We start from the raw sequence: 15034 nt of genomic DNA, 5'->3' as shown, positions 1-15034 counted from the left end.
ATAGTAATGTTTCCAAACTTTTGGTCTGTACTGTATATATGTATATATATATATATATATAGTATATATATATATATATATATATATTATATATATATAGTGAATGGATGGATATTTTAAATATATATTTCAACATCCTTTCTGTTCATTTGTAGTTAATTGATACAGTCATTAAAAGGGCTGTCAAATTGATTAATCAATGAATCGCATACAGAATAAAAGTTGGTGTTTGCATTTTATATGTGTGTACTGTGTATATTTATACACATATATATATATATATATATATATATATATATATATATTTATATATGCATATAAATATACAGAGTACACACATATATGTAAACACCACAAACTTTTATTTTGGAATCGATTAATCACAGTTAAGTGATATGACAGCCCTAATATATATATATACTTTCTAGTTGTCTAGGCCTGAGAAAACCAATTAAAATATTTTTCAAAATTTTTGTGACTGTTGGAGCTCTATATCTAATGTTTGTAATAAATATTTCTTACAGTATTGTACCTAATAAAACCTTTCCATTTTGATCACATATAAAATACATCTGTTGCTCCTCAATGGTTCCAGGGACCATGTGCGTGTAATCTAAATACTAATTCTCAACAAATAAGGCCAAATATTATGCAATATGCTTACCAGGCTCTTTAACTCCTAAGTAAATATGAGCATGTGGGTAAACACAGCCATTACATGTTCAAATAATACGCAGTATTATCATCGCAGAACATGATTAAATGCTGTAGACTCTGGTGCTGCTGTGTGTGGATGTTTCAGCGGTGTGACATTGTGGAAGGACTCACAGTGGGCTCCTGGCATTGACACACATCTGCCAGGTGAAGGCTTGTGACAGACACTCTCCCTGCAGCGTCGTGACCTCTGCAAGGGTCTCCCAATGATAGTGGCACCCAGGAGACCTCACGCTTGTAACCCGGAGTGATATAATCTATGAAGTACTAAAACAAAGCTGAATCAGATCAAGGTCAAGACACAGCGTGAGGAGCCGAAGTAGCTTGTTGGTCTCACACGTGCTCCTGTTCCTGAGAGAGTACAAACTGCAAAACAGCTTAATACTGAGCCATGACCCACGAAAATATTCTGTATTACTAAATCATATGAAATTGCGCCTGTTATGCACAACGCTACCAGTGGAACCCACACGAATTCACCAAGCTGCTCCCTCTAATGGAAACATTTTGAAGTTTGTGTTCAACAGATTAAATAGAAGAAAGAGATACAAGTTTTAAACATCAGAGGGAGATTTTGTGTGTGTATGAACACATTGAAATTGCAATCTATGTTTAAATGAACCGGTAATTGTATGCATTCATAATCATATAGATTGAACTAGAAAACAGAAGAATATAATATGGATCGTTATCTGCCTAGGGCTAATCAGTTGTTCTTTCAAATTAAGCTGCATTTAGTCATTTGTCTCTTATATGGTAAAATTGCTTGTAATTCAGTTTTGTTCACATTCAAATGAAAGCTCTTTATGTGATCAGCCATTGCTGAAATGCTACGTTCCAAACCGCCAACAAAAAAGTAGTATAGGTGTGTATCTGTAAGAGGATGCCACTTAAATGAACAAAAGCCTGTGTGATGATGCATTTCACAAACAGCAGATGAACAGTAGTGTTTATTCAAACGAGCACCATTCTGAATAAAACAAATTCATCATGTCCATGTGTCGAGGAGGCATAAAACTCTACCCTCATGCAAAGGTCACTGTAAAATATACAGGTATCTTTATTGCAGAGAAGATCAAATTCTTTTAAATGTTCACGTCTTTTTATTCTCTGTATAATCTTATTATTTCTTATTGCACCCTCCCCTTTTATATTTTAGCATGTAACAATTCGTATCTCGTTTCCCTGGTTATTGTGATCGTTTGGTTATGGTTGGCTTTCTTGTTGCGTCAGAAGCATCCGTAAACATCATTTACAACAATAGGTCCCTATTATGGGTTATCATATACATCACACGTCGATGTCACTTCATGTACCATTCTCCCTTAGAAAATCAAAACGTTTTAAAAACCGTATCGATAAAAAAACAACACCAGCGAGGAAATCGAACTTAAAAATGCAATAGTGTGCTAGATCATGAGAGAGTCTCGCCAATAGAAACTCCAGGAATGAATGTCGCCAATGTCCTACGCATTGTTCGTGTGCATTCCTGTCTGTTACGCAAGGAAAATCACAAACATCCTGGCATCGTAACACTGTCTTTTGGAGCCTGAAATTTGTCTTTGTTTCTCTCTCTGACCTCATACGGTCGTGACCCGCATCACCACCTCGCGGTTGGTGGCGGTTCCGAGCCGCGTGTCGCTGGACCGCAGCTGGCTGAGGATGTGGAGGATGGTGTAGCCGCAGTGGTGGTTGAGGATAGTCCTTAACCTGCGCACTCGCTGCCTCCCCCTGCTGCCGCTGGCCAGGCCGTGTGGGTTGTTGCGTGCACCGCGGCTGCCTGCCTTACTGCTGGAGCTCACCGGGTCTCCCAAGTCCTTCGACTTCTCATAGTTCAATACTTTCCACTGCTGGTTTACAGCCTGCCATCGCTTGAAGATTCTATACACGGATGAGCCCTCGTGGATTATAAGGCCTGTGAGGAATTAGAGATTAGTGGATGTTACCGATTCATCCATAAACATATGGAAATTCACTCTCACTTTAAAATAATCTTCACTTTGTTAATGCACTAGGTATCATGAACTAACAACATTTCGGACAGTATCAATTCATCTAAGTTAATATTATTTTATAATATTATATATTACATAAATTAACATCAGTTTATACATAAACATCAAAGTTGTTAATAGTATAATAATATTATAAATTGTTAATAATATTTATAACATTTGTGAATGGTATATAAACATTTTTAAAACTAAAAAAATTAATATTGAATTTCTTTTTATTTATTTATTTACGTAAGAATGCTGTATCACAGTTATTAACATCAGTAACATTTCATCTTCACGCATTATTAATGTACATACAAATATTAATAGTATATCTATTTGTATAACTTTATAATTAAATAAAATTTTCTAATACATAAAAACTTAATTTATTTTATTAAATTAATTTTTTATTAATGTTAATTACTATTAATAATTTATGTTTGTTCACAATATACTATATATAAGTTATATAAATGTTATTTTTAATAATATAAAAATTAAGAAATAATATATTACATAAATTAACATTCTGAACAAACATTAAGACATTAAGATATTTATAGTGTATGTATATATATATATATATATTTTATATATTTTATATAAATTTGATCTTTAATGAATGTGTTAATGACACCACACACAGTTTTTTAAATTATATAAACCTTATTTTTTATATTAAAAATATTTAATTTTACATAATAGTAATATATTACACAAATTACCAACAGTAACAGTTCTTGAATTCTGAATAAACATTAAGAAAAATATTAATTTATAGTACATTAATACATTTATAAATTATAATGTTAAAATGCATTAGTATATGCAGAAATTAACATTAACCAAGACCAAAATATGCTTAAGAAGTATCATTCATTAATTCAGTATACCTAATATATTAACTGTTAACAAACCTTTTTGTAAAGTTCCCATAATTTCCCTATAACAAATTTATACATATATACATTCATACGTATATGCAAATGTTTTCATATTAGGGTTGTTATGATTCAAAATTCTTATAGTTTGGTATGTAAAGCCAAAAGCCTATATGAAATCAAAGACAGGTCCTAATCATTTAAAAAAAAAATGGATCCATAGTGTTTTGCTTCTCACCTATGCACACAATGTCCATGAAGCCGTACATGCCATAGCAGATCTGGAAGAGCAGGTCCTGGCGCTGCCACTTGGCAGACGGGCTGAGAGAAGACCACACCAGCCATGAGATACTGGCGATGAGGAAGAGTGAGCCCAGGATAATGGCAGCGATCTGCACCTTCTCAATCACCGTCAGAGAAATCGCCTGCCACTGATACACACAGCATTAAAAAGATGAGACAGCATCTTCTTGCTTTGCTTGTAGAAGCCTATAAATAGAGACACTAGCCAGTGCTTCGCCCTGACCCAGATACATCACGGTTTGAGGCTGACGCTTTACCTGCAGAGGGTTCTTGGTGCTGATGGCTAGGACTTGGTACTTGAAGTAGCAGAGCTCACAGCTCCAGGAGCCTCTCTCGCTGATCCAGCGAATCAGACAGGGCTGGTGGGTGCAGCGTACGGAGCCGTCGCAGCGGCATGGGCTCAACAGCTCCCCCTGCAGACAGGGGAGATTGAAATCTGATGACCAACAAAAATCAATGCTATTTACTGTCTTAATAAAGGTCCCTGGACAAGAAAAGCCCCAGGAAATGGTTCATTTTCATTGACTTTCATCAAACATGATAACTTCCTCTGCCTCTGAAATGCCCTCTTTTCTGCTGATGTCACCAAGGCTGTGGGGCAGGAAGAAATAATATTAACCAATGGCAATAACACCAATTACAGACAAATCATTACAGTTAAATCCTGATCAATACAATCAAGTTTCACCGCAAACTGTTTCCAGCTTAATATTTGCTTTAACTTGAAATGTCAAATATCATTTTATGTTCTATTTAGCCAGTGTTGTTATTGTTAAATAAATCTAAACATATGAAAAATTATTGGTGATTGAAATAAAACCGAAATAAGATAAAACATTAATATTAGATGAAAAACGTCAACTTTAATACTTAAATGAAAATTAGAAATAAATAAAAATAAAATATTATTTTAAATTTAAACAATAAAAAAATTATTAAAGCTATATAAATATTTTAAAAAGCTAATAAAAATGACTAAAATTAAACTAAAATAAGAATGAAAACTAAAAAAGCAATTCAAAAGAAATTGAATTTGCGACAGCGAAATGTAAAATTTTTCACAAGCCAAACATGTCAGTCTCTGAGAAACATGTAGTTTAAGCCACAAAAAAAACTTTGTTAAACTTTCATTTTCTAAAATAAGTGCTAAAAAAGCATTTAGAACATCTCCAGCATATTTTACAAAACCCAAAAAGCAAACAGTTCAGCTCTCACGCACGTTATCGCGTCTGTCAAAAACTTAGGCGCACAATCATTTGCAATATTACAACTAAAAACATCAACATAACACACTCACGGGCATCAATCACTTCACTGAATACTTGCAAGCTAAGAAATAAATAATTATCTTACAATCCATCTGTTTTCAAATCCCCATCCTTTGAATATCACAACTTCGATATCTGTCAAAAAATAATGTGCAACATCTGTTTCAAATCCCCATCCTTTGAATATCACAACTTCGATGTCTGTCAAAAAATAATGTGCAACATCTGTTTTCAAATCCCCATCCTTTGAATATCACAACTTCGATGTCTGTCAAAAAATAGTGCAACATCTGTTTTCAAATCCCCATCCTTTGAATATCACAACTTCTATGTCTGTCAAAAAATAATGTGCACAATAAATACTAGTATTTACGAGAAGCAGAGTCCCAGCGAGTACACGCATTTCCTGGAAAGCCCATTACCGGATGTTTTCACTACAACATTAGTTTCTGAAAAGAAGGATAAAATGCTGCCTGAGTGGTTTCGACATGCTGTCTGTCAGAGACCGTAACGTACCTAATTCATAACACATGTGAGTTCTTCACCCACTGAAAATGACAGGTGATTTTTACTTCTAGTTTCTATTTCATTTCTTTCAGTGCTACCTAACAAAGATGTTGGCTCCAGAGTCTCAGATAATCACATGAACATCCAGTGGGATCCCAGCACACCTGCTGAAAGCCTCACAATCCTGTGACATCTGTTGTCATCTAGAGCTGCCATTACAAGCACAGGGCACCGGGTAAGAGAACACACACCTCAATATCCATTTATGAGCGGACGCTGCCACACACACAGTGTAGTGGTCGAGTTGATTTACGTAAATGAGTTATTACTCATGAACCCATCCGCCATTGCAAATGCTAAATCGATCAGGGACACAGCGGGCTTCATGCGGCTGCTGACGTGAGCTTTGTACTCCAGACTTATGAGGGTGTGTAGAAGGGACTGGAGGATCTGAAGAGTATGCAGTTAAAAGACGGGTGAGTTATTCTGTCCTCTGCTGCTCCAGACACTCAATCCATACACACCTGGGAGAAGCGCTCTGCAGGTACAACACTCGCTCTTTGGGTGAACTGATGGGAAAACGCATTTGAGAAATTTCATTGGAAATGCACCGGCTTTTGCATTCTGTCACTATGGTGCATTCTGTGGTTGCTATGTGGATGCTAGGTTGTTGTCAACAAAAGAGAAGCTTTAATTTTAATTTAGATGTATTTAGCGAGAAACCATGAATCAACTAACATTACAGATGCAACGGCAGCATTTCGAGAGCTGCCAAGAGAACATTCAATAGATAGAATGTGAATAACAAGTCAAGTATAAAGAAAAGGATGTCCAACTGGGGGGCAGAGATACAGTACTGTTAAGATTGATGTAATCTTTAGAGAAAGACTGCAAACAAAAGAAACACTGAATGGCTTCTGAAGAACTTCGGCATAAAAGAAAAGAGAATAGAGCAAAGCGATCTACGGTCATCAAGACATCAATTGATTCGTTAACTGTGGTACCAGCATGTCTAAATGCAATTTTGAGGTGTGACTTAAATAAGAACTACTTTAAGCTCAACAATCACTATTGATTCTGAGGAGAAACACAGATGTACTGTATAATGTGTTCAGTTAGTCTGAATAAACAGAGAAACAGGCCAGTAAAGAGATTTTACTTGGCACTACTGAGCAGTCAATCCAGCATTTGAAATACAAACAGTGGATCCAAAAGTCCACAATGTATGTATATATATATATATATATATATATATATATATATATTTTTATTTATATTTATTTTTATTGTTTTTGTAATAATCCTTGTGAGTGTATATATATATATATATAATTTAATAATAAATCATATTAAATCTGTAAATAAATATTAATTGATTTAAATAATAATACAAGAATTGTTTTAAGTTTAATAATCACTATTGATTCTGAAGAGAAACATAGTTTTATAATATGCTCTTCTCAATTTGTCTGAAAAAAACATGCCAGTAAAGATAATATTATAATTATTAATAATTATAAATAAATGTAATTTATTTAATTTAATACATTTTATATTTTTTAAATACATTTTTATTTGTATAAATAAAATTAATTAATATTTAATTAAAAAATAAATAATGTTAAATAAATAAATATTAAAGATTAATTAATTTAAACAATTATAACAAAAACTGTTTTAAGCATAATAATCACCATTGAATAATTACTATTCATACTGAGGAGTCTCAATTTGTGTCCTCAATTTGTTTGATAAACATAGAAATGGGCCAGTATATATGTGTGTATATACATATATATATATATATATATATATATATACACATATATATATATAATATATATATATATAATATATATATATATATATATATATATATATATATATAGATATATAAAGAAAAAGAAAATCTGGGATTTTTAAACTAATTAAAATGTAATTATTTGTAATGTAATTAATGTAACATTTAATAATTAATTAAATGTAATTTAATTTATTAATGAATTTAAAATTGAACTATATAATTAATTTATTAAATTACATTATATTACATAAATATTGATTAATAATAAATATTAATTAATTTGAAAAACAACAACAACAATAATAATACATTTTAATTTTATTTAAATAAGTTGATATATTTTATTGTGGAAATAGAAGGTTTTAGGATTTTGAACATTTTAAAACTAAAAAGTTATTGAATAAGATATATTTAAGATTCTGTACTAATCACTACTTAAATAACTGTAACACTGTTCATTGTAACTCCTTTATACAAAAGGATTTTCTTGCTTCCATTAAGGCACTAGATGCTCTTTGGAAGATCTCGAATGATGCTGGAGAAGATGATCAGATTTATACCACATTAGCTTAAGTGTTGCTGTCATTTCCATTCTTATACTGAACAGATCTGCATCAAATTAAAGAATATGAAACACGCATTTTCACCTTTGAAGCCCACTGTACTTGTCCTGTACATTTCCCGTCAAGTTCTCCAGTACAGTTGACATCACGAGTCTGTCCAATCTGATCAATGTGAGCGTTACGATAAGTGGACATGGATGAGTCATACTGTGCTTTAAAGTACAGCCTGTCCTCCTCTTGTTGTTTCAGAGTATCTAACTGTTATCTGAGATCCAAGGCCAGATTTTGTTTAGCCAAAATCATACATCAGTAACAAAAGCTCTCTCCATCTTTACATCTGTAATTAGCACTCAAGTCATTCTCTGTACATAGTAATCATTGACAAAGAGCTTTGTTCTGTTTGTGAAAAGAGACAGCAGCATCGTGGCAGATCTCGCTTTGGCGCTAAAACCAAATATTTCAAAAAACCTCTCTCAGCTTAATCTGATTAGAGCTCGTATCCAGAACAAGCACATCAAAACAAATCAGTTTTACATGTTCCATAAGCCCTGACAGATCAGAAAGCTGACTAATGAGGACTGATATCCCATCTCCCCCTTCAGCATGCCACTCATAATTAAAACAACAAGGACTATAATTCCTGGAGCTATATGTTTGCATTGTCATTCATCTATATACTGTAGCTTTGAAAAGTGAGTCATCATTATGCAGCTGCATTGTGTCAATCACATGAGCCATAAATCGTTCATAAATCTGGATAATAAACGACTAAACAGCAGTGTTATTATAGTTGTTTAAAACTAAAACCATATTTGTTACTTCAAATAAACACTAACGGAGACAAAATAAAATAAAATATGAAAAAAACGTGACATCATTATGCAACTGGGTTGTGAGTCAATCGCTTGAGCCATAAAAGGTGACTAATCACTCAGGGGTGTGTTTCCCAAAAGCAACTGTGTCGCAAGATCCGTCGTTACCATTAGAGTTCAGTGTAACTGATGACCATAATTAGCTAACGCTTTTGGGAAATGAACCCCTGGACAACAAGCAACTAAATAGCAGAGTTATTACACTTAACTAAAACCATACATACTTTAAAATAAAATGATATATATAAAGTTTTTAATTATTATTCTAAATTATTAAAATTAATTTTAATTCCTTTTTAAGTTTTTAAGTATTATTCTAAATTATTCTAATTCATTTTAATTCCTTTTTGTGTTTTTCAAAAAATGTCCATACATTGAAATTCAATGGGGTCCAGTAATGTTTTGAAGTCCAGTGTTCCTCAAAATATCTTCTTAAGCAAAGCAAAGCAAAGCAAAGCAAAGCCTTAAAATTATTTTCTAAAATCTAAAATAATTATATGGGCCTATTTAAATAAAACTAATAAAAATTAGAAATGCACAGAGCAAAATGACTAAAATTTCAATAAAATCAGAAAATATAAAAACGAATTAAAATATTTATAAACTATATAATAGTATCTCTATACTAAAATAACACTGCTAAATAGGTGTGACATCAAAGACAGGAAAAAAATATTTTAAAATGTTATATTCTAAATATTATACACTATTTATAAAATATGTAATTGTATATTGAATGATTTTAAGAACCTCCAAAACAGAATCAGGCAGTGGTAAATTATTTATAATAATATAATGAAATATGTGAAATTTAGAATGGTGTGTGTGGTAGAATACACAGCTACTTTTTTTTTTAATTGTTACTTTAATTATTATTCTAAATTATTCTTATTAATTTGAATTCCTTTTTATGTTTTTTAAAAAAAAATGTCCACACACTGAATTTCAATGGGGTCCAGTGTTGGTTTGAAGTCCAGTGTTTCTTTTGTGTTTTGCATAATGACATGAGCATAAGTTAATTGAAGAGTTATGATTTTTGGGTGAACTATCCCTTTAATTTTGCTAAACGGTGCAGTTACGATGTCCATCAGCAGAGGCTAATGCCCCCTGGATCTAAAGAGGTCAGTTCTTGAAATTCTAATTAAATTGTATGTTAATGAATAATATTATAACTATGAAAGACAGATCTTAAAATGCCTGAAAGTGAACTGCTTGTGCCTGTATTCTAGCAGCTGTTTTTCTTCTGTCTGTCCAGCACTTTCAACAGCTCATTAAACCATTTACCTGAGAGGCAGGTTTACACTGAGAAGCATCTCGCATTGAAAATAGACACAGAGGCTGACAAAATCAGATGGACTGCCAGATGGATTGTGTTGGTACATCGCTAACATCTTTCCATATTAGCTGATGTCTACAGCTAACTTGCAGCAGACGAGCTTGACAGGTTTCGCACATCTGTTGTTTCTCATCTTGGCTGTTGACCAAACATCCATCCTGTGTTCCGCCTATCCGATACAAATACAAACACACTGATTTATCCATGAGAATCTGATTATACTAATATAGATGTTCAGTTCACTGGATGACGAATCAAGCAGGTCATCCATAACGGGACAGAAAACATCACTCATAGATCTATTCTGCTGCTTAATAATTTGACAATTAAAAAGTGAACTGTGTTGCCTATTATTTTAATTTTAGGATCTCACTGAGTCTTGTTTTTCCCAACATTTCAGTTTCAGACCATGTGAATCCTGCTCCTGGCCTGCATTTACTCAACAGTCTTTGCATTGCAAATGAATCAGCTTCAGGCTGCCCTGGGCTTTAACATCCACACTAGGATCTATACATTTCCATACAGAACGTCATTGAGACGTCTACTGCTCATGAAAAGCAATAGAGAGGTTAATTGGGTGGGCATATTGAACCTGTAAATCAGCAGTCTCTAATGGCATACCTGTAAACCCATCAAAAGAGAAATGCATTATTAGTCTACATGCTGCCATTGGTTCCAGATTGTGTGACGGTGAGCTAAACATGCTGCCGATACTTCCCAAACAATTTCTGGTTATTTATGCAAAATTAAGGCTCACATTAATAGGTTTAACATTTACAGTAAGCAAGCAACACTACAGAGCAATGCATAACGCATAAACACAATATAATGCATATTCTGTAGAACTAAACAAAATGCTTATTATACACATAATTATGCAGTGCTGATGTTACAGTTTATTTACATTAATAAATATGCTAAAACTATTATCCAAGATATACTTAATTATGCAGATTATTTTTCTGCTTATAGTATAAATTAGATAACTTTCTTGTTGTTTTTGTTATTATTGTATTAGAATGTATCATTATAAGCCACATTTTGGTGTTCATGCAAGTGTTTTTACATAAATAAGTACAAATTAATGTCATTAATAATTAATAATATTATTGCATTGTATTGTAATTATATTGTTGAGCTGTTTACAGTTATGCTTTGTTGTTCATAGTATTATTAATAGTATTAATCACATTTCAGTGTTCATGCAAGTGTTTTAACATAAATATTATCGGACAACACATACTTATTGCATAACTATTTCATGGAGCTGTTTACAATTATGCATTGTTGTTCATATTATTATTATTATTATTATTATTATTATGAACCACAATTCAGTGTTCATATAACGTTGCAATGACATTTAAAAAATGAGCAATGTTAATGAACAACGTGTACTTTGTGGAGCTGTCCATAGTCTACTGTAGTAATTCACTACAGCAACAATAACAAACAGCATGTGCAGCATGGCCACTGCATTATAATGTACCACCAAAATGTAAATTTAAAATAGGAAATATGAGCATTAACCTAAAGACCCACACAGGCCTTGTTATTGTGCTCACACATGTGACATAAAACAGCGTCTGGGTACCTGCTCGGGCCCTTGGAAGCAGATTCGACACTGAGGTGTTCTCATGCCGCTGCCCGTGCTGCTGGAGAGGCTGACCGCGTCCAGGCCCGCCTGCAGTTTCGGGTCTTTCTCCTCGAAAGCCAGACTCCTGGGCCTGGGGTCACTCCCGTAGTATTCTTCCTCGTCGTCGCGGCTGGAGCAGTCAACGAAGGGCGGCCATCCGCAGCCGCCCATCCCGAGCCCCCTCATGCTGCTACTGGGTCGTCTGCTCGGCTCTGCGTCACTGTCGGAGCGTCCAGAACCGGATCGCATGAAAACCAGCACCTTAAGTTCGTTAAAAAACATGCGGATCCGGTTCTTGAACATGTTTGACTACATGTGTATGTCGTATGGCTGAAGTGAAATTTTTTGATGGTTTACGAAAGGGGTGATTATTTTTTTCGGTATTTTATTTTTATTTATTTATATATATATATGACTATTATTATTATATTTGATAGTTATTATTGTTGTTATTTTATATAATATTATTATTTTTATGCATTATTAATGTTGTTGTTTTTATTAGTATTATTGTTGTTGTTGTTATTGATCCCGTCAGGCCTATTATTAATATTTTATTCGGCAGAAACGGAGTTGCTACCCTAAAGTCTCAGAGGAAAGTGTCCAAACCAAACGTAATTGGTCAGAAAAATCTCTGGGCTTGTTATTTTCCTTCTGATGGCATGTATGTGCCTGTTAGGGCCGATGTTGTTCCTCTGATACAATCATGATAGGGCGCGAGGATGACAATAATAAGCATATGGTATTGCAATAAATAGCCAGCAATGCATTGTTCCAGGTCTAAATAGATGTAATTTTCATAAACTCCCAGCAACCCAAAGCCTGGACGCACGGATGAGAGACAAGGAAGATGCAAAATGGCATTTCAGAGCATCGCTGCCACATACAGTCATCGTCGGGGGATCCTTCAGCATAAAAACATAATCCAAAAGAGCTGGAAGTTGGATTCGGGTGCAATCCTATAGTTTTGTTTATTGTTCATCAGAGGCATCATGACGAAGCTTTCACATCATTTCCTTGTGCATCTTCCAATCGACATATTCCAACGCCACCTCCCATCCCCAACGCAGAGCTCAGAACAATCCATTAGGTTGGTGTTTTAAAAACAGCAATAATAATGGCAGTATTGGCTGAAGAGCTGGGGGAAATTGCCAGCATCTTGGCTCCATTTGAAGTTCATCACCATCCCCCTCCCGGCCGATATGGTTCCTCGCCACGTTCAAAGGAAGATGGGTCTTCCAGAACGGAAAAATAAAAGGCACCGTGCGCAGGTTCGCCTATTTTCCTTCTTCGCAGGGTGTGATAGTCAGTCGGAGCGGCTGATGCTGTGGATCGTAAAGTGATGGGGATGCTGATGCTGCTCCCCTCTGATTCATCCTCGAAATGGACGTTCTGCCGTGCGCATCAACACACGGCCCTTGTTTCCAAGGCGCGCTCTCGCCCAATCAAAATGATTCATTTACAAACGTCTCGCTCCCGTGCGCGCTCCTGCTCCATTCTCCCGTGGGAGAGTCCAAGTATGCTGAATTTTGACGGGCGCCGCTGTCCAAGGTGCTGATCTCTCGTCGTGACGTTTCCTCTACGTGTCAAAGGGACGCGGCGGGAAATATAAATGAGCTTTACGGGTCAGATCTGCTATGCAGAACCTCTTGAACTCTGCAACTCAAAATAGAAGCATATTTTTGAAGATTAAACCATATTTTCAAGCTCAGGCAACTATATTTACACAATACAGGCTTATTAAAGGGGTCATATGACGTTGCTAAAAAATAACATTATTTTGTGTATTTGCTGTAATGAAATGTGTTCAAAAAACACATTATTTTCCACATACTGTACATTATTGTTTCTCCTCTATGCCCTGCCTTTCTGAAATGCATTGATTTTTACAAAGCTCATAGTTCTGAAAAGCAAGGTGTACGCTGATTAGCCACCTATCCAGTGCATTGTGATTGGCTGAATACCTCAAGCGTGTGGCAGAAATGTTACGCCCCTTACCATACTGTGATTCCGTGTCCCGGTACGACGAGACAAAACCAATAAAACCCATTATAAACTGTTGCATCCAGTGGGAGATAATTACGGATTATAATGACTGTCTTTTTACGTGTTGCATTGCATCGCGCCATGTAAACATAAAACCATGTCTGCATTTGTGAACGGAGAAATGACAAACTCTACAATGCGCTACTCTACATTGCTCAAAACTCACATTTGAATCATCAGTGGCAAATCCTTTACATATGAAAACGTACTTACAGGCTGTGAGTCAGCATTAATTGTCAGAACACCGGCATTGTAGGCTATTGGTTTAGGAAACAGTCCTCGTCCTCCGTAAAATGCGTTGCACACATCTGAATATTTGGGTTGAACTGTTCTGGAACAGTGTTGTAAATACAACTTAACCACTGATTTCTAGTTGTGTCCTCTTTTAGAAGGCCAAACAAAGTAGTTTCACTTTCACAAGGAAACACACAGAGACTCCACGACATGGCAGCGGTGGCAACAATACTACAGCTAGATTCAAAGTTACTCATCCTTTCTTTGCGTGAACATTTGGGCGGTGTAATGCAAATCTTCACACACAGTGACGTAGACATCTGAGGGCGTGTTTAAACAAGGCGTTTTAGGAGGGTGTGGACAAGTCTGAACTTTTATAAAGAATATCTCTTTGGGTATGAGACATTAGTCTTTGCAACTTTAGGGATCTTATCTATTCACGAACAGCATGTAACACTCCAAAGATAAATGATGTTTTCAAAAACCTTGAAATCGCATCATATGACCCCTTTAAAAATGTGACAGGGACTTGAAAATGTTCTGCATAACAGGATTGACCCATATAAGGACACATTCGTGGCTTTAGCTGATGGCTCAGCAATCTAATGCAGTTTATTGATTGGAATTCTTGTCAACTTCTGCCTTACCAGGGCGGCTCTAAAAATTGATCTTTCACACCCGGCCATTGCATTTATTGCACGCTGTGTTAAGTAGCTAGGACCTGGAAGAATGAAGTGACAATTGTTTCTTTCATTACTGCCTACTTGATGTTCTAATGATACTGATACAGAATTACAACTGACTCTAAAAGGTACATGGACACTTGGTGTTATAATGCCACTGTATTAAATAACAAAATATAAAATGAAG

The 15034-nt window shown here is 34.9% G+C and overlaps 1 protein-coding gene across 1 annotated transcript; it reads right to left on the bottom strand.

Moving 5' to 3' along the window:
* Positions 1–1646: 1646 nt before the first annotated feature.
* On the bottom strand, positions 1647–13470 carry LOC109078870 (E3 ubiquitin-protein ligase MARCHF9-like). Its single transcript, XM_042713563.1, has 4 exons — positions 11843–13470; positions 4156–4311; positions 3834–4026; positions 1647–2629 (listed from the first exon to the last, which is right to left on the bottom strand). The coding sequence occupies exons 1-4, from the start codon at positions 12185–12187 to the stop codon at positions 2295–2297; spliced, it is 1029 nt and encodes a 342-aa protein (XP_042569497.1). The 5' UTR covers positions 12188–13470; the 3' UTR covers positions 1647–2294.
* Positions 13471–15034: the final 1564 nt, after the last annotated feature.

Source organism: Cyprinus carpio, chromosome A23 (assembly GCF_018340385.1).
Source record: "Cyprinus carpio isolate SPL01 chromosome A23, ASM1834038v1, whole genome shotgun sequence".
Lineage (NCBI taxonomy): Eukaryota > Metazoa > Chordata > Actinopteri > Cypriniformes > Cyprinidae > Cyprinus > Cyprinus carpio.
This window is presented reverse-complemented; position numbering and strand designations above follow the sequence as displayed.

Coding starts and splice junctions, on each gene's coding strand:
- LOC109078870 (XM_042713563.1), bottom strand. CDS start 12,187: ATGTTCAAGAACCGGATCCGCATGTTTTTTAACGAACTTAAGGTGCTG. Junction 4,312..11,842: donor GCTTCCAAGGGCCCGAGCAG/GTACCCAGACGC, acceptor CCCTGTCTGCAG/GGGGAGCTGTTGAGCCCATG. Junction 4,027..4,155: donor GCACCAAGAACCCTCTGCAG/GTAAAGCGTCAG, acceptor TGTGTGTATCAG/TGGCAGGCGATTTCTCTGAC.